The sequence below is a fragment of the Mandrillus leucophaeus genome, unplaced genomic scaffold (genome assembly GCF_000951045.1).
Source record: "Mandrillus leucophaeus isolate KB7577 unplaced genomic scaffold, Mleu.le_1.0 Scaffold7, whole genome shotgun sequence".
NCBI classification, from domain to species: Eukaryota; Metazoa; Chordata; class Mammalia; order Primates; family Cercopithecidae; genus Mandrillus; species Mandrillus leucophaeus.
This window is the reverse complement of record NW_012107585.1, coordinates 4292385-4312335: the sequence shown is the minus strand read 5'-3', so window position 1 is coordinate 4312335 and position 19951 is coordinate 4292385. Positions and strand designations below refer to the sequence as shown.

The window sequence follows — 19951 nt, the reverse complement described above, 5'->3', positions numbered from 1 at the left end:
GGCTAGTTTTTTGTATTTTTTAGTAGAGATGGGGTTTCACCGGGTTATCCAGGATGGTCTCGATCTGCTGACCTCGTGATCCGCCCGTCTCGGCCTCCCAAAGTGCTGGGATTACAGGCTTGAGCCACCGCGCCCGGCCCTCTAATTTTCCATTTCAGATAGTAATGTAATTTTCCTTTTACTTATATATTAAAAAATGAGTTTATTAAAGTAAACAGGAATATCAGTAGTATGTGGATATGGTAAAAATCAAGATGACTTGTTATTGGTTTGGTTTTGGGAGATTTTGATGTCACTCATTTTGCAGATGGACGACTTGAGACCTCCCAAAAAACAGAGGCTTCAGGATTATCAGAAGGTTAGGGTGCTGTCTTCTGTACTCCCACCCTGCCTAGGGCCAGGCTGACCTCCGTTAGGTGCTCAGTGAAGGCATATTTATTTGGATTGGGCCAAGAATCAAGTTCAAATCACATTAATATGGGTTTCAAGGCTCACGATGACCTGGCCCCTGCTCACCCCTCCGATCTCAGGTCTTGACTCTTTCCTCTCCTGATTCCAGCTGTCTTAGACTACTTGTTCCTCCTGAAATATCCCTATTCTCTTCCTTGTCTCCCGGCCTCAGAACATTCTGCCTGTCTGCAAACCCTCTCCCATTCCCTCTTCATCTGGCAACTCCTACTTACGATTCTGGCTTTAACCTGACCTCACCCTTTCTGGAAAACCTTGCTTGACACCCCTTGCCCCCTGTCTGGGTTGGGTCACCTCCAATGTGTTACCACAGACCTTAGTTCCTATATTTCCCCCATCCCTATAGACTTACTTAGTCTTATACTTGTTCGCTGTCTCTTCTGTCCCAGATATTGAGCTCCTTGGGGACAACTCCCTGGGGACCTTTTCAATGTTCAGAGAATTTCACAAGTGTCATTTCATTCCCAACAACCTTCTGAAGTTGACGCTATTATTTATTTATTTAATTTTTGAGACAGTCTCACTCTGTCGCCAGGCTGGAGTACAGTGACATGAGCTCGGCTGACTGCAACCTCCACCTCCTGGGTTCAAGCAATTCTCCTGCCTCAGTCTCCTGAGTGGCTGGGACTACAGGTGCGCACCACCACACTCAGCTAGCTTTTGTATTTTTAGTAGAAATGGGATTTCACCATGTTGGCCAGGATGGCCTTGATCTCTTGACCTCATGATCCGCCTGCCTCAGCCTCCCAAAGTGCTGGGATTACAGGTGTGAGCCACTGCACCCAGCAACCAACGCTATTATTACCCCCAAATTTACAGAGAAGTATCAGAAGGGTTTGTTATTTGCTCAACACCACCCAGAGCCCCAAACCCTGATCTGTGCAGCTCCAGAGCCCACACCCCTCCCACCTCACCAGCTCCCTACCTTCAGTGCCTATGGTTCCTTTGATTTAGAGCTGATGTCTCTTCCACTCAGTCCATATTTATTGAGCCCTCTCTGCTCATAAGTGGCATGACATAAATAGCTGTGGACTCAACCATCATTTATATTTCAAAGTGAAAGGCTGGGTCTAAATTATTTAATTTGGCTGTCCATGGAGATCAAATTAAACAGGTAACTGCTAGATGTCTCTCAGGCTTTAGTTCCTTTTTGGGGGATTTGTTTGTATTTGAATCCTGGTGCTGCCACTTATTAACTGAGTTTCTCAACCACTCTGAGCCTCAGTTTCCCCATCAGGTAAAAAAAGGGTTACAAATAGTACTATCCCATAAAAGTTTTGAGGAGCTGAGGAAGATTATTTCTGGAAAGCATTTGGCAGTGTACCTAGCATGTGATTTGGGCTCAATGAATATGAACTGCCGTTATTATTGTCGTCGTTACTGCTACTTCAACTTTTCCTGCATAATAGCACTGCAGTATATCAGTAAACATGTGTTCTCCTCCTCCCTTCTGGGAACTTCACTGCCTGTTCTTGGAGACACTGATATTCGCTCTGGCCCAGCTCAGGTTCTCAGCCAAGCATGGGTGTGGGCTGAGGCCAGGGATGACCTGGGGCAGGCAAAAGGGAAGACTGTTCTGCATGTGAATGTCAAGCTGTTTGTCCAGGACTGAAGTGGGGTATGTGTTAGGGACAAAGAGTACTCTGTCTTTGAAGAAGCTGTTAGCTGCTTCAGCGCTAAGGCTTTAGTCATCTTTTGAAAATCTTGGCTACATGGAACAAAGGCAAACTCCCACCCTCAGAAGTAGAAAAACCTCACCGTTAGCATGACAGAGGGCATCAGCAAAGCTTTTCCACCCATCCTGCACCTGTGCATCTGCCCCATTAATTATAAGCTCCTGAGAAAAAGGAGACTGTTCCATTTTCTATCCCCAGCACCAGGCTGAGTGTCTGGTAGAGAAGACTTGCCTGATAAACAAGTTGAGGAATAAATAACAGAATGAATGGTACAGACTAAATGATCAGTAAATTTTAGTAGCTATTATGATGACAGTACCCTCAGTAATTAGCATTTTGTTGTGATTTCTTGAGTGAGAGAGTAAGCGGGTGACGAAGTAGAATTACAACTGGCTCATATGCAACTGTATGGAAGAGTTTTCTGCAGGAAAACTGTATCTAGTGAGTGTGTTAAGATGGGTAAAAAAAATGGAGAAGTCTCAATGTTCTCTGATATGTTGATAAATTATACTATGGTATATCTGTATCTATAATTAATAAACTTTATTTTTTAGAGCAGTTTTAGTTCCATAGCACAATTGAATGGAAAGCACAGGGAGCTCCCATACATTTCTTGCTGCTACACACGCACAGCCTTATTCCCCAGTCTCTGCATCCTCCACCAACGTGCTCCATTTGCTACAATCAATGAACCTCCGCTGACACATCATTATCACCCAGAGTCTATAGTTTACATCAGAGTACCCTGTTGGTGTTATACATTCTATGGATTTGGACAAATGTATAATGACAGTTATCCACCATTGTAGTATCACACAGAGTAGTTCCACTGCCCTAAAAATCCTCTGTGCTCTGCCTATTCATCCCTCCCTCCCCTCACCCTCTGGCAACCACTGATCTTTTTACTTTCTCCATAGTTTTGCCTTTTCCAGAATGTCATACAGTTGGAGCCATGCAGTGTGCCACCTTTTCACATTGGCTTCTTTCACTTAGTAATATGCATTTACGTTTCCTCCATGTCTTTTCATAGCGTGGTACCTCATATCTTCCGAGCACTGAATAGCATTCCATTGTCTGGACATATCACAATTTATGTATTCACTCACCTACTGAAGGATATCCTGGTTGCTTCCAAGTTTTAGCAATTACGAATAAAGCTGTTGTAACATCCAAGTGCAGGTTTTTATGTGGAGATAAGTTTTCAATTCATTTGGGTAAATACTGTGATATGTTCTTAAATGACAGTGACTTACAGTGAATTTAATGTTAGACTTTCTTTCTTTCTTTTTTTCTTTTGAGATGGAGTTTCACTCTTGTTGCCCAGGCTGGAGTGCAATGGTATAATCTTGGCTCACTGCCACCTCCGCCTCCAGGGTTCAAGCAATTCTCCTGCCTCAGCCTCCCGAGTAGCTGGGATTACAGGCATGCGCCATCACACCCGGCTAATTTTGTATTTTTAATAGAGACGGGGTTTCTCCATGTTGATCACGCTGGTCTCGGACTCCCGACCTCAGGTGATCTGCCCGCCTCGGCCTCCCAAAGTGCTGGGATTACAGGCACGAGCCACCACGCCCTGCCAATGTTAGACTTTCTTCTAAGATTATTAGTAAAATTGTCATCTGCTTTTCTGCCTGCCTAGCCTCCATCTCTTCTGATACCAATAACCTGGCTTTTCCTGTAGAGGAATGTGGGAAGGTTCTATTCATTAGCCCTAGTGATGGCATGTGACACATTCTGACCAAGAGCATATCATCCCCTGGGACAGTGATGGGCAGATGACCTAAGCCGGGCCAAACAGAACCAATGAGCACCTGCCCTGGTGTTTTGCTGAAATCTTTGAGAAAGAAGCACTGTTCTCCTGTTGGCTGGCTAAACCGATAGAATGTTAGCTGCTTGGCATATTTGACAATGTTTTGGGAGGATCTGCTTGAGAATAAGGCCAGTAGAATGAGGAAGCAGAATAAGAGATGTAATGAGAAAGACAGATTTCCAGCAACATATTTTTGAGCCCCTGAATCCAGCTGTACCTGAAGCTAGTGCCACTAGCGTTTTAAAACAATTAAGCCAGTCTGAGTTAAGTTTTCTCTCTGTTACAAATAAAAGAATCTTGGGGGTGGAGTGGGGGAGGCTGGGATGAGAGCATGAGAAGGTGGAGATAAGGTGGGAGACTCTCTATCCCCCACCCCGTGTGGTGCACTGACCTTGACTCTCTGCCCCTGCTGGTTGGGGAGAGATTCTCCAACATGGCCCCCTTGTTCTGGGGTGAGGAGGTGGTGAAGGAGTTCCCTGAATCAGAGGTGTTGCCACTGTTGAGCTCCCGGCTCTTGCTCAAACCCCCGCTGGGGCTCCCCTTCTCCTGGCCCCGAGACCGGGCTGAGCTGGTTTGCGTGGAGGGTGGTGAGGACGTGTCATTGCCTGAGTCGTACTCCTGGGAACGTCCTCGCGAGGTGGTGAGCGGGCTGGCTGTTTTGGTAAAGAGGTCAGCAGCAGACCCCGACCCAGTGATCTGAAAGCAAAAAGACCCGTTGGACACTGCTGAGCGCTGGGCCCATGGGCTGTGTCTAAATAACCAAGAAATGTTTACCGTCATGATGCACTGTAACGAAAGGAAAGAGAGAGAGAGGAGAAGAAAGAAGAGACGCCAAAAAACAAAAGCACAAATTCCTGAAAGAATACCACAGAAAGGAGATTTTTTTTTTTTTTTACCCCCTGCTAGGATAACTGGAAGATTTAGGTATCATGCAGAGAAAAAGCATGCGATTCAGGTTAAACAAAAGAAAAAGGAAATTATACAAAATTTAATTTCTAATGAATTAAACAAAAGAGTCAACTCAATAGAAAGGGGGTGTAAACACCCTTAACTCAACCTAAAACAATAATAAAAAATAAAGGAAAGGGAAGGGGAAAAAGAAATGGAACTATGGGCCTGAAAAAATATATCTTGGAAATCAAAAATAAAAGCAGGTAAAGCCAAAATTTTAAACTTCAACCAAATCCTCAATTAATTTAACAATTTTTGGTTTTGAAAAGAAAAAGTTGCCTGAATAGAACCCTAAACAAATATCACATGGGGAAAAGAAATGAAATAAAGATGAGAGTTTGTTTTTGTTTTTTTAAATATCAAGTCAAGGTCGCAAACTGACATTTTAGCAGTTTTCAACTAAAGGGGAAAAGAAAGGAGGGGACAAAAAAAAAATGGAAGTCAAATAGTCTGACCAAAAATAAATGAAAAAAAGGGTCTCTATAGATATTTGTGTGTGTCCTTTTCCCCTTGTAGAAGGTAGCTAAGGTTCTTGAGTGGCTTCTAATAAATTCTCTCATGTCTTTGCGGATTATATCCACTTACCAAGCAAGAACTCCTCCTTTAGTAGGTAGGTAAGGTGTAAGAGAAAGGGAAGAGCGGGCAACGTGAGTCCATCATTAGAGTCGCAATTGACAAGAAAAAACACACACCTTTCTGCACATCCTCAAACTTGGCCCTGAACTTTGAGTTTTGGTTTTTTCAGTGCCCTTGACAGGTGGGGGCATCAATTCTGTTTGGTTTTGTCATAAAGGGGACCTAACCTAGCCAACCTAATCAATCCCTTAGGGCCCAAGTTGGAGCAGGAAACCCTTGTGGAATATGCCAATGGCAGCTAGAGTATTGCATCTACTACCTAGGTGTGAATATCGAGGGGGCACGAGGGAGGGAGGATGCGAAACAGAGGGCTTTGGAACGGGCTTGGAGATTGGGCTTTGGGGTGACTGGGAATAAAGAGGGGCCCCCAGAACCCTGTCTAGGGCTGATCTAGGACCAATGAAGGAGTAAAGGAGGCGATGGAAAGCCAGCACTTGGGAAGGTGAGCACACTTTTAGAAGCAGGATGGTGGTGGCGGTGGGGGAAGGGGCGGTTTCTTTAAATATTCAGTCCTGTTGTGGCTGGGATGACACAGTAAGTTTGATGCTGGCCTCTGCCAGCAGTACCACGCTTAGCTGCGGATGGGAGGGACCCCTGCCCTGGGCCTCCTCCAGAGATAACCATCCCTATGGGATGAGAAATCTGGGGGACCAAGAAGGCACCCCCTTAAGACTACTGCCTGCCTCAACCACTCTCTGGATACCTGAGATCCCAGAATTCTCTGTTTAAATGACTCCTATGCCCCTTTCCAGGTCTCTGTAGGCCTCATCCATGGATCCATTCTCCTGCAGGGAGAGCATGCTTCAAGTATCCACACTCCTAGGTCCAAGGGTAGCTATTTGGACAGAACTTGGATGTTCAGGCTGAGGGGTCTATATGCATGTGTGTAAGCCCCATCATGGTGCTGGATGTGCCAGATTCAGGGAGAGACAGGGATAGTTCCGGGGCCAGATTCTCCCCCAACTGCTATGTCACATCCTGGCACTCTGAAATGGTCCAGGATTCTAAAATCATAACTAACTTTCAGATCATTTTGAAGGTATGTTTACCAAGATAACAGAACATATTTTATTAAGTTTGCTGACTTATTTATGACCATTTAGACATCTAATATACAGATCTTCTTCTATAACTTTGCTCTGACGTCACAAATGTTAGGGCAGGCTTCACCATAAAGAGCCTACTCTTTCTCCCAACTTTATCTTGTGCATCTTGGCCCTAAAGGAGGAGGGACTTCTGGAATTTCTTAAGAACCATTTCTGCCTTCTCAGCAATTGGTCATGTGGGTGAAACACAGACACAGTGGAACTGTGAGAATAGCATAACTCCAGCGCTCAGGGTGTCAGCTCCTGGGGCCGGGGAAGCAGGGATTCCTTTGTAGATTCTCCCAGGAGGCTTTGCACACAGGCAAGGTGATAGTCTAGCTTTAGCAAATTCTGTCCACCACAGCTGCCATTTTACCTGCATGGCACCTTGGATAGCTTTGCTTTGGGAGAAGGGACCTCAAAATGTTTGCTCTGGTGGAGTTTTTTAGAGTGAGACTTTTAAAACAACAATGTAAAGGCCCTGTTCCCATTCAGTCCTCCTATTTATTTGTCTTCTTGTTTTGCATTTTGGATGCCACATCTTTCTCAACTCTGGAGTTCAGTGGTAATACATGTATCTCCACCGCCCCTGTCAGGAATGTATCATGCCAGGCAACTAGACCCTGAGATCTGTGATCTCTGGCTTGGGCTTGGTACAAGAATGGGATCATGGAATCTTTGCCCCAGAGATGGTGAATGGTTGGTAGCCAGGGTGTTACAAGTGAATCCAGCAAGCCCGTCTTGGAGGGAGGTAGGCTGGAAGAACTCAAGGACAGGGGCCTGTGAGTACAATAATTTTCATTATCTTGTGGTTTGCTACCTGGAGGCTGCCAGGCTGGGCCTTTCTCTCCCAGGTACTTGTTCCTAGTCTTGACTACGAATTTCATTTTTCCTGGTGCACCATGGATCCCCGTAGGCAAGGATTTCTTGAATGTGAGGCCCCTCCAGGCTAGTGGATATAGAAGGGGATCTGGCCTTGTTCATCTTCTCAACCCCATGCCCTGAGCTCACAGGGATACTTTCAGAGTATTACCACCTGTCTGTGACTTATCTACATGTAACTTGTGTGGTCAGAACTGATAAATCTACAAGGCATCATACTTTTCCATCATCACCAGAAAACAGGGATAAAGGCACTATTGAAATGTTCTCATTGGGTTAAATTTGGTGCCTGAAAATACCAACTTCTCCTGCATGTTTAAAAGTCCCATTTCTTCGAATGGATCTAAACTCTTTGACATGGATGAGAGTGTTTTTTATACCCCAGCCCTGCCTGCTTCACAAATAGCATCTCTTCCACACCATCCCACCCCAGCCCCCATAACAAGCTGACTGATTCAGATTTGAGTTTTCTTGGTTCTGCCATCCCATCTTGTTCTAACCCCAGGCCATGTGCACTTGCCATTTCCTCTGCCTAGAATACTCCTCTCTTCCCCACTTCACATGGCTCAATTTATTCATCCTCCAGGCATACTATCACCTCTTCTAGAAAGCCTTCTGTCATCCTCCAGACCAGGATAGCACAATACTCTGTACTTCATTCATTCACTGAATCTTGAATTCACTCACTCATTCAAAAATGAATGTCATTTGTGTGCCACAGCCTTAGTAGAGTAGTTGCTTATTTTATTGGCCGTCTCTCCGACTGGGTTTGGAGCTTGCTGACGGCAGGGCCATGACTGGTTCAATGTTGCTCCCCAGCATTCACCAGTGCCTGGCACAGAGTAGGCACTCAGTAAATTTTGTCTAATGAACAAGTTTGCGCTCAGGTCACTCGGAAGCCTCTGTGGGCCTGCCTGACTTAATTTATTGTAGAGACAACTGGGTGATCAGGCCCAGGTGGGATCCAGCTGGGTGTCTGCCAGCTTCGGGAATTTGAGAAGAAATCAGCCTCCATCACACTGAGAATCGTTCTAGGAAACTTGGGAACCCCTGGCTGAAGCTTGAGGTCTCAAGACCAGCTCGGCTGGGTGTGTGAGCTTGAGAGAACCTCTAGAATCAAACATTTATTTTTATTGATATATAATAGATGTACATATTTTTGGAATATTTGTGATATTTTGATACATTCACATAACGTGTAATGATCAGATCAGGATAATAGAGATAGATATCCATCACCTTAAACATTTATCTTTTCTTTATGCTAGGAGCATTCAAAGTATTCTCTTCTAAGGCCGAGTGCGGTGACTGATGCCTGTAATTCCAACACTTGGGGAGGCCAAAGTGGGCAGATTACTTGAGGTCAGGAGTTCGAGACCAGGATGGCCAACATGGCGACACCCTGCCTCTACCAAAAACTAAAAAAATTAGTCGAGTGTAGTGGCACATGCCTGTAGTCCTAGCTACTTGGGAGGCTGAGGTGGGAGAGTCACTTGAACCTGGGAGGTGGAGGCTACAGTGAACCAAGATCACACCACTGCACTCCAGCCTGAGCCAAAAAAAAAATTATTCTCTTCTAGTTACTTTGAAATATACAGTAGATTATTGTTTACTAGAGCCACTCTACTGTGCTGTCAAACAGAAGGTCTTAGAAGACAGTTTGGGGTCCAGACCCCTGGCAGAGAGAAAGAATGCTCCCTGTTCTTTCTCTCATTCCCCCTGATACTCCTCAGACCCAGGACCCTGAGAGGAAGCACACAGAGGCTCTGTACAGATTCTCAACAGCATAAGCTCCAGGCTTCAGGTGAGAAATTTCAGACCTGCAAAACCTTCCAGATGAAACAAGCTGTGCTGGGTCTTCTTACTTCTTATTCCACTCTCTGCTACTATGGGAGCTCAAGTTCAAAGACGGACTGAGTTCGGTCATCTGCATGTAGCAAGGCTGCCAGCCTGCATAGTGACTTTGTTCCCATTAGGAAAAGGTACTCCTATAGAGATTGGAACGATGGTTACTAGAGACTGGGAAGGGTAGTGGGAAGTGGAGTATAAAATAGGCATGATTGCTGGGTACAAAAATGCAATTAGAGAGAATAAATGAGATCTAGTATTTGGTAGCACATCAGGATGACTATAGTTAACAATATTTTTTTTTTTTTTTTTTTTTTTAGACAGAGTCTCACTCTGTCACCCAGGCTGGAGTGCAGTGGCACGATCAGCTCACTGCAGCCTTCGCCTCCTAGGTTCAAGCAATTCTCCTTCTTCAGCCTCCCAGGTAGCTGGGATTACAGGTGCCTATCACCAAGCCCGGGTAATTGTTTTTTGTATTTTTAGTAGAGACGGGGTTTTGCCATGTTGGCCAGGCTGGTCTCAAACTCCTGACCTCAGGTGATCTGTTTCACCTCAGCCTCCCAAAGTGCTGGGATTACAGGCATGAGCCACCGCACCCGGCAGAATGAGCAATAATTTATCTTATATTTTAAAATAACTAAAAGAGTGTAATTGGAATGTTTCTAACACAAAGAAATGATACATGCTTGAGGTGATGGATGCACAATTACCCCGATTTGATCCTTACATAGTGTAAGCCTGTATCAAAACATCACATATACCCTGGAAATATATACATAAGAATTACATTTTTTAAAGGAAAAAACAAAAAAGGTGCTCCCTATGGGTTAAGAATTAGAAAAAGGTGCCTTTTCTGGCCAGACAGATTAGAAAAGAGATAGTACACCTTTTTCTGGGCTGCAGCAGTCCTGAATCTGTATTCAGAGCTTGGTAAATGGAGAGCAGGGGGTTTGGATCTCCCAGTTGCTCTCCATGCTGGTCACCCTCTCAAAGAGCACAACCAGCATGACATCATGTCCCTAGCAGGTACATCTGGAATGAGCAAATCATCTCACTCCATCTGGCCTGCTTAGAAGATTCCTCTGGCACAGAGGAGGTGGTAACCTGAAGACATTCATTCCTCCTTCTTTTCAGCTGAACTCTACTTGGTATTGTCTTTACAAATCTCGCTGGGCTCTGTTTATCCTTCCAGGTGGTAGCAGCATTTTCACAAAGTCATCAGCAGAGATGTTCAGATAGTTTAATGGTCTCCTAAACCCCAGACTCCACCTTCTCCAGAGCTCTCCATTCACTCCACACGAAGAGGAGGAAGGAAGACACACCTGAGGGAAGCCCAAGACAGGATGGGAGAGGTCTGACCATGAAAATGCAGAGGAGACATTAGAGTTGTGAGCTTCTGATGGGCTGACAATAGGGGCCTCTCATGGTCTTGCCTCTGCCCTTCCATCCCTGGGTATTGCCTTCCTAGTCAGCTACTCTCTCTGGCACGTAAGGTGCAAAGAGTCACCGCCCTCCGACACTGATACAACAGGATGGTTCTCCTTTGCTTCTTTCTGCCTCCTTATTTATGTAATAGGCCTCTCATAACTCATCTTTGAAGAGCTCCTCTTCATGCATTGGGAGTTTCTGTCTGTGCATGCAACTGCTCTTTGTCCCCAAGACACTTGTTAGCAAGAGCCACTCCAGATCCTCTGTCATCTGGTAATAATGCCCTCCAGGCACCCAGGACCCCCTTTTAAGAGCTGGAGCCCTCACACCAGGGTTCTCTTCTTTGGTCAAATTTTACCTCTTCTTCCATCTTAGCCCTCACCCTCCATGATGTCTACATAAAAGCCTACTCTTGGGGTTATGGCATGAAAATCCAGCTTCTACAAGATCTACTTAATGATCAAGTGAAATAATGCCTGTCTAATCTGGATTCTTAGAAGTCGAGATGGAAAATGAGTGCCAATAACTTGAGAGGGGAAGGAACTTCTCTAGTGGAGTGTGAAAATGATGTAGAGGAGAGAGGGAGCCAAAAAAAGATGCATTATCAAACCAGGTATTACAGTGGCAGCGGATGCTTAATTTTGGTGATGACACCCTGGGAACCAGTGTAGAACACGCACCCCAGAGTTAACCTCAACCAAGGAGTGAGGGAGCTGGGATATTTATACACCAGTTCCCCATCACTCACAGGTTGAAGGTTGAACACTGGAGCATAAATTCTCTAGTATGTCCAGACTGCCAAACAGGCAGAGAAAATAGGTTTTGGCAGCAGAGAATACCATCCGGAAGCTGGAAGTCAGCCATGTGCCCCAAAGTGCAGAGGGTGAGGATCTATATATGGACACTATCTGCTTCAATACCCCAGATCAACACTGGAAAACTGGTGAGCCGAAACCAGTGAGCCGAGTTATGCTTTGTTTCAGACATGCTTTCTTTAGCTCCCTTAGTATGTCGGAAGTAAATTGGAATTAACTGCCAACATTGGTAGAATGGGGAGGTTTCACATAACAACCCCATTTTCAGTTTCTGTTGAAAAATAAGATCTGGCAACATTGGGCCCGAATCCCTGACTGGCAAGAATCAGCTGAGAGTAATTACAGCTTCCCCTTTTAGATGGGGCATGAGATCTCCTGACCCCAAACCCACGAGATCATTGTACTCATATCTATTAGCTGCCTGGCCACCAAGACATCTAAGTTGGAGACCCTCTGTTTCAAAAGTTTGTTGCTACTCTGATCCCACTGTAAGCAACATAAACCTGGTACATTTTGTATGTTTCATGTCTTCCCTTCAGATCTGTGAAGTGAATTGCTTCATCTCTCCCATCTCGATCTGTTCAATCCCTCTTGGACTTCCGTCAATGAAAGGAACCGGGAGACCAGATCCATTAAACCATATCCAGACCTCAGAGTTATTATAAACTCCTTCTTTCTGGGTCAGGGTAGTCAGTCTCAGACTTTTTAAAATTTGTCTAAAAAAATTTTAAATACAGAATGCTTTTCATGAACTCAAAGCCACTGGGGGGAAGTGAGCAAATATTTCCCTTTTTACTCCCTCAACTCCCTCCAATGTGAAGCTCCAGTATCTCTTCTCTCTCTCTCTCTCTCCACTCCAAAGCTCGCCTCATCTCCTTGTTCCTTAATATACTCAGTGTTCACATTCAGGTTTTTCTAATAAGTAATTAAATCCCCCCACCACGAACTCCAGCTCCCTGGCGTTTCACTGGGAGTCTCTCTCAGCCCTCCGGGGAAGCCAGCACTGTTATTTATTGTTTTTGTTTCAAATCATTATTTAATCAAGAACGGGAAAAAAAGGCAACCTCTCACTTACACTTCAAAATTTAATTTCAGTTGAATTCCAAGATCAAGAGGCAGCACGGCCTAATAGGTTACAAAAATACAATCAAGAAGAGAATTCCAATTAAACTGAACAAGTCCATTTACTGAGCTTCAAATGGCCCCATGGAGAGAGACGGCTATAAATTTTTTTGTTCTTCCCTGCCATATGGGGGACTGGAAATTCTCATGTGAGTATGGAGCTGTATGGCAGAGCTTTTAGCTAGAGGGTTCTGGTTGTTCCTAAAAAAAAAAAAAAAAAAAAGCTTTTGTTTCACAAAGACATTAAGTTTATTTTCCTTTCTGTTATTCATCTTCCTTAGTGCACTAATTAGGAAGACAGCAAAAGAATGGATTCATTGACCTGGTGGGAGTTCATTTGGGAGGAGGAGGAGATGGAGAAAGAGAAAGGAGACGTGCCGGGCATTGTGGGAAGATGACAAAGTCCTTTAGGGCTGGGGCTATGCCATGGGGCTGTACACTGCATTGAACCTTTGGTAGGCAGAGGTGGTCTGGTGTCCTTATTCTTTTCCTTAAGCAGGAGCCAGAGGGAATGACAGCTTCAGGCTCACCCTTTCTTCGAAGCCTCTCCTGAGGACACCCTGCCCACCTGTTCTCAGAAATCCCCACCTGGACCCAGTTAGACACATTTTCACCAGCCCAAATTGAAACAAAAACAAATAAGTTCAATGTAATTAGTTTTTCATCCTGCTAAATACTTTCGATTTAAAGACTCATTTTTTTCTTCCAAGGTCATGTCTTTCCTACTTGTTCTAGTAGTAAAATCTCCCTTCGGTGATAGAAAATAGTGGTTTTCTTTTTTCTGTCCTTCCTTAGCAAAAGTAAAAGTTGACAAAGCTATGTCACCTCCCATTAAACAAAACAAAGCAAAGCAAAACAAAACAAAAACAAACAAACAAAAAACCAATGGCTCAGAAAATCCCCAAATCTCATCTCATCCACGTTCTGTACTTTGGTTCCTCTCTTCTCTCAACTATGATGATGGTATTAAACGTTGGATGTTGAGTCTCCCAGCTGGGCAAGAGCTCAAAGGCTTTGCAGAACGTGCAAGCACCTGGACCAGGGGTCAGAAGGCCTGGGCCATCCAGATTCTCCCTCAGCCCCGTTTTCCCTATCTACAAAGTGGGAAGCATATTCCCATCTTGCCTTTCTCCTGGGGTTGGTGTGAAGTTCACCTGAGATCTTGGATGGATTCAGCTTTTTGAAGCTAGAGATACTCTGAGAACATCATATCTGGGTTTATCTGGGATAAGTTTAGTAAAGCTGCTATGATGACAAAAAATATTACGGCAACTAGCATACATTGAGGGTTATGTCCCAAACATTGGGATAAATTTTTTCACATAGAGCATAAGCCACATGAGGGCAGGAGAGTAGATGCTTAATGTTTATTTTTGAAATGAATGGATACCTTATCTTACTCCATCCTCATAACAATCCTATAAGTAGGTATGATTATTATTAGCTCAAGGCACAGATAAGGCTACTGAGGCCCAAAGACATGAAATGGCACAGAGGAGGTCATGTAATTAAACACAGGACTCTGAGGTCAACATGGATCCTGGATTCAAACCCTAGCTTCTCTGTTGAATAGCTGCCTTTTACTTAATTTTTTTTGGACTGGGGTTTCCTTATCATAAAGTAGAGGTATTCGGGGAAGCTCCATTGAAAAGCTATTGTAAAAATAAATGCAATGATGATGATACATGTAAACAATCGGCCTAGCACCTGGTGCATAGTAGGTGCTTAGTAGGCATTAGTTATTGCTGTCACCCAGAGTCTCACAGGGAGAGATCAAGAACTCCAGGGTGCCCAGATATACTCCAAAGCTCATGTCTTAATCACATTGCCTCTTCCAGTTTACACATTTCATGAGATCCTCTTTTATGGACTCTGATTTCTGCTTTTATTCTTATTATTTTTGGTTTCGACATCTGTACAGGTTTTTGTTGACAGGCATTAGCAACTATTGGCCCAGGCTGAAGGCAAGAGGAGGAAACAAGAAACCTGCCATTGTCTTTGGCCCAGCTCCAGTCTTGATCAGCCTCCTTCTAGATTCCCTCTCTGGTTATGATAGACTTGATAGAGAGCCCTATACCACAGGGAAAGGGCTTGGCTAATCCTTGGAGCCAAGAGTCCCTCCATCATCCAATCCACCCTCCCATCATCCAGTCTACCCTCCATGCCAGCTATCAGCGTAAGCTTTCAAGGCACAAACCACAGCTCATAACAGTTGCCCTTTCTCCCAATTTGGTTACATTCCTAGGTACCAACACCTCACAGGGCCTATTTTCCCATCTTCGAAATGATGATAATAATTGCACCTACTTCAAATAACTGTTTTAGGTATCAAATGAGGCAAAAATTATGTAAAGTATGTGACAGTGCCTGACACATAGTGGTGTTTTCCCCTCCCTCTGTCCATCAACCATTGCAACCCAATGAACTCCTATGCATCCTTCAAAGCCCGGTTCAAATAATCCTTTATTGGTAAAGTCTTCTCAGACATCAAGACAACATTGTCTGGCCCTTACTCTGTGCTTCCATGACACATTGTAGTTGCTTTCATCACTGCCAGGAGTGACATTCACAATATTCAATAACTAGTTGGTTGTGGGTACTGCCCCACCACAAAGGAAGCTGGCTTTGACGCTGAAGGGAAGTAGTTGTCACTTTTCAGTTTCAGGATTCTGAGAAGATCCAGAAAGTGCCAAGGAAGAGGAGGGATGGCTAGGTTGACTGGGGTTGGGTAAGGTAATGACAGGGCCTATTTACCAACTGGCATGAAAATATTTGAATATTTTACAACTGGAGAAGGTACTGGTACTCCTGACTCAATCCCAGCCCTAACTACAAAACAATCACACTATATTGCAGCATTCTTCTGACTACTAGACTGTGAGCCCCTGGAGTTCAGGAAGAGTAGTATTTTTTTTTTCTTTTTTACAATCTATCTGTCTCCCCAGTGCCTTGAACAGAGATGGTGGAGTGAAGATAAGGACCATGTGTGAGGCTGTGAGGGGTCTCTAAACTCTCTTGGGATTCTCTATTTGGATTTGGGTGCTGACCAAGCAAGAGAGCTTCAGGTTACCTTAAGCTCACCAAGATTTCCATTAAGAACCAACCCCCAAATTTTCATATTCATGTATGTAAATAAGTCCCTTGATATTATGCAACTGTCCTTGATTTTTTAAAAGAGCTGTGCATGTGAAATACCTGTAATCAAATATGGCATAGACAATCCTTCATGCTTGGGCTCCTCTTTACCTCCAGAGCCCATATCTTGCCCTGGAATTTTATCTCAACTCTCAATTCTAATCTTTATTTTCCCCTTCATTGGCTCACCCTTAGCTTTTCTGGTAATTGTTACCTTCTCTGCCCAACCCTAACCCTAATCCCAGTTCCCTCCCCTGTCTGCTAACCTTGTACCCCAATTAAGCATCTGAGCATCAATTGTTGTGCATTGCCTTTAACTGTTTTTAACTTGTCTGTCTCCCTTCATTGGAAGGCACAGGCTATTTTTTTCTTAGTAATTGGATCCTGAGATAAGTCAGAGCTTGACCCTTTGTAGATGTTCCATAGGTGTTTATAGACGTAAATGAATGATCAGACAGGTGATTCAATGAAAATGTACTGTTAGCTTTAACAGAGAGAAAAACTTGGGGCCAGGACCCTTGGAAAACCTTTGATCCAATCTGGAAATTTCTTCCATCTCTGCTTTTGTAATGGAGAAGATGAGAAAGGGCCATGCATGAGGAGCACTCAAAGAACCAGATCCGGGGCCATGTGATTCTTCCGGGAGCCAGGCAACCTTGAGTGGGGCAGGGTAGCCATTTGGGCTACAGCTACCATTTAGAATGGAAAGAAATTGGTCTGGGAAGCAGGGGCCCTGGCTCAAGTCGCAGCCTAGCCTGTGCCTGGAAGTATACTACTATTACTACTACTACTACCACTGCTATTACCACTGCTACTACTATTGTGGCTACTACTATCACCACTACTATTGCCACCACTACTATCACCACTGTTTCCACTATTACTTCTACTGCTGTTACTATCACAAGCAGTAAGCATTATGCAGCATTTACTTCTTGCCTGTTATACTCTAAAACTTTTACTTACATTGTGTCATTGAATTCTCATAACATTCTTATGAGGTAGGTCTTATTGCTATCCTTGTTTTGCAGTTTTTGAGGAAACTGAGACACAGAAACTTGCTCAAGGAGCCACAGCTGGTAAGTGCAGCCAGGATCTGGAATGTTGTCATCATATTTTTTGTCAAGTTTTGCACCTGTGTCAAGTACTGGGCTCAACAGCTGCCTTTTGAAGAAGAGACTGTTATTATCTCTATTATTACTATTATTATTTTTTACAGATGAGGAAACTACAGCTCAGAAATATTTAAGTAATTACTCCTATCTCAGGGATATGATGTGACCACAAATTCATAATCCCATGTTTTTAAACAACTCTGCCTTGCCATAGCCCATGTAAATCATCTCCCTTCTGTGAATCTCAGTTTCCTTTCTTAGTAATCAGAGCATTACACTAGCTGAGCTCTTAAGGCCTCTCTTATAGGTACAGGTGAACCCTGGCTTTTAGCTCTTCTGATAGGGACAGGCTCATGAAGAACAGTGAGGCATTGCACCTCAAAGCCATCAAGAACCCGTGTGTTTTAGGAAAGCAAACTACCAATAGCCAATCTGGTAACCTCCCCAGCTTGTGTGGGTGGACAGACCTAGCTTTTTGTAACATCTTGACAGACATGTCTTATTGGAAAACCATCCCAGACCTGTAAGAAAGTATAAGTCAGTTGCTTCCAATGGCACTTTTTAGCTAGGGTCAATTGGGACCTCCAGATGGACCACCACGAATACCATGATCAGGGAGATTAGGCATCCTTTGCTAACTTAAAAACATTCCTCTACCTCTTCATGCTCATATTTCAAATTTATCTTTACCTTTGCCACAATCCTCCTGGGAGACAAGTGGGATAATCATGCCCATTTCTCAGGTGAGAAAGCTGAGGTTGAGAGGGGTAAAATGACAAGTCCAGCCAAAACAAGACTCAAATCCAAGCCTCTAGACTTTGTCATGCTGGGAAGACCCCTTTTTAGGATATTTGTGTGAGAGAGAGTACACAGGTGGGCATTTGCCATCTGCAAGGACTCAGTAACCACAGACATCTCTACCAAGAAGGGGTCTGGGGACAGTTGCAGATGGTTCCAGGTAGGCAGAGGATTTGGGTAAAACTAGACCTTGGTGATGCTGGGTGTCTTAACTGGTAAAGAAGTTTCCTGGAATGCACTGCAGATAATTATTGTGTCAACCAGGCCCAACTGTTGTCATTGCTTTCCCTTTCTTGACATCCCCACAAGGACCCCTGAACTTTTCCTTGCTTCCACTTCATCCTTCCTTAGGGAGCATCTACCTGAAATTTTCAAGTTCACATGTAGCTAGAGAAGACAGTCCCTTTCACAGCTGTTTGCTGCAATTGTAGACTCTATCAGTGTTGACTCTCTTCCTGTTAATCTGTCTGTCTCTTTAGAGTCTACAAAAGGCCTTCATGTACTTTATCTTATTGGATATTCCCAACAATCACATATGGAAGTGGTATTTACTTCAAGTTTACCAATGAGAAAATGGAGATTACGTAATTTGCCCAAAGCCACACAGCTAGGAAGTGGCTACACTAGAACTGAATTCAGATCCATTTCTAAGTCTCTTGCTCATGGTGTCAAACTATCTGAAGTCAAAATTCCAGCTTGTCCTTGTTGACTTGGGGCAGCACCGCTTAATTCTATTGAATGCTCTGTTGCTAAATTGGATTAACTCTTGCCTTGCTCTGGGGCTTTACCCTAACCCTTAACCTCTCTGAGCCTTAATTCTTCTTTCCCATCTGTAGAAGGGACTAGTGAGAACAGCTGTGACCTCAACTCCCAAGACCTTGTGTGGCTACATGAGAGGATGCAGGTCAAGAGCTATGACCTCCTTGGAAGAAAACTGTCATATAAATTCAAGGTCATGTTTACAGGTGAAATGAAATCCCAGCTGCCAACCAATGTTGCCATCCAGCTGGCATAAAAGATGCAGACTTCATGTAAAAGCTGGAGTGCCTCTGTTATGTCAAAGAGCCCTTCTTTTCCTTTCTCTCCCAAAAACAAACAAACAAACAAACAAACAGAAAATCCTCCTATGGTATCTTAAACATGTCTTCCTGCAGATATCACTCTGGAGACAAGTATTTATTTGTCAACATTCCCCTGATAAAAGACTGGGTATTCAGTTTTTCTCCCCCCTCCCCCCCAAATCCCCAAGCCAGTGTTGCCAAAGTCTGGTGAATGATCATTTGGTTCATCATTAATGAGGTCTGTAGCCAGTGGGATATTTTGTCAGAAATTGAATTAAAATGTATCATATACTGCCCTGAACTTGTGCCTCCATCTCCCCCAAGTGTCGTGGCCAAGGCTGGCAGAGGAGGCTGTGAAGAATACTTACTACACCCCTGGCTGACAGGTAGCCAAGCATCTGGAGGGGTTGATTGGGCGGGCGACTGGACTGGGCCTCAGGGCTGTCCTTGCAGAGGGTCTTGGAGCAGCGGCGGGAGTGCCTTCGGCGGGACTTCTGCCCTTCCTCAGGGGACCGGCCGCGGTGCCTGGGGATAGGGGAGAGAGACCTGAGGGTCTTTTGAAGGGGAGCATGGTAGGGAGATGGATGCGGGACCAACAGGATCTGAGGATGATAAAGTGTGTTTGGGGGTGTTTGTATATGTTCATATGTGATTTTGTTCCTGGGTATGTCTGCATGTGTGTGTATGAAAGCTGGACTGTGTGTATATCCATTTATTCATTAATTCATCCATTTAACCATCCATCCATCCATCCATCCATCCATCCATCCATCCATCCATCCAACCAGACATTTAGCCATCCATTTGTCTAAGCAGCCATCTATTCATCCATCTAACCAACCATCTGTCCATCATCCATCCATCAGTCCAACCAACCATGTATTACCCATCCCTCCATCCTTTCATTTGTCTAAGAAACCATCCATCTATCCATCCATCCATCCATCTATCCATCCATCCATCCATCCATCCATCCATCTATCCATCCATCCATCCATCCATCCATCCATCCATCCATCCATCCATCCATCCATCCATCTAAGCAACCATCTATCCATCCTTCTAAACATCCATCCATCCATCCATCCATCCATCCATCCATTCATCCATCCATCCATCCA

General features: G+C 44.2%; 1 protein-coding gene across 1 annotated transcript in view; it reads right to left on the bottom strand.

Moving 5' to 3' along the window:
• The window catches only part of SRRM4 (serine/arginine repetitive matrix 4), a 183998-nt gene that overhangs the window by 8828 nt on the left and 155219 nt on the right, over positions 1 to 19951 (bottom strand). The window contains exons 8-9 of the mRNA XM_011964407.1: positions 19199 to 19355; positions 4346 to 4650 (exon numbers count right to left, since the gene is read on the bottom strand). Coding sequence (XP_011819797.1) covers positions 4346 to 4650; positions 19199 to 19355 — 462 coding nt within the window. The remainder of the gene's footprint in view (positions 1 to 4345; positions 4651 to 19198; positions 19356 to 19951) is intronic.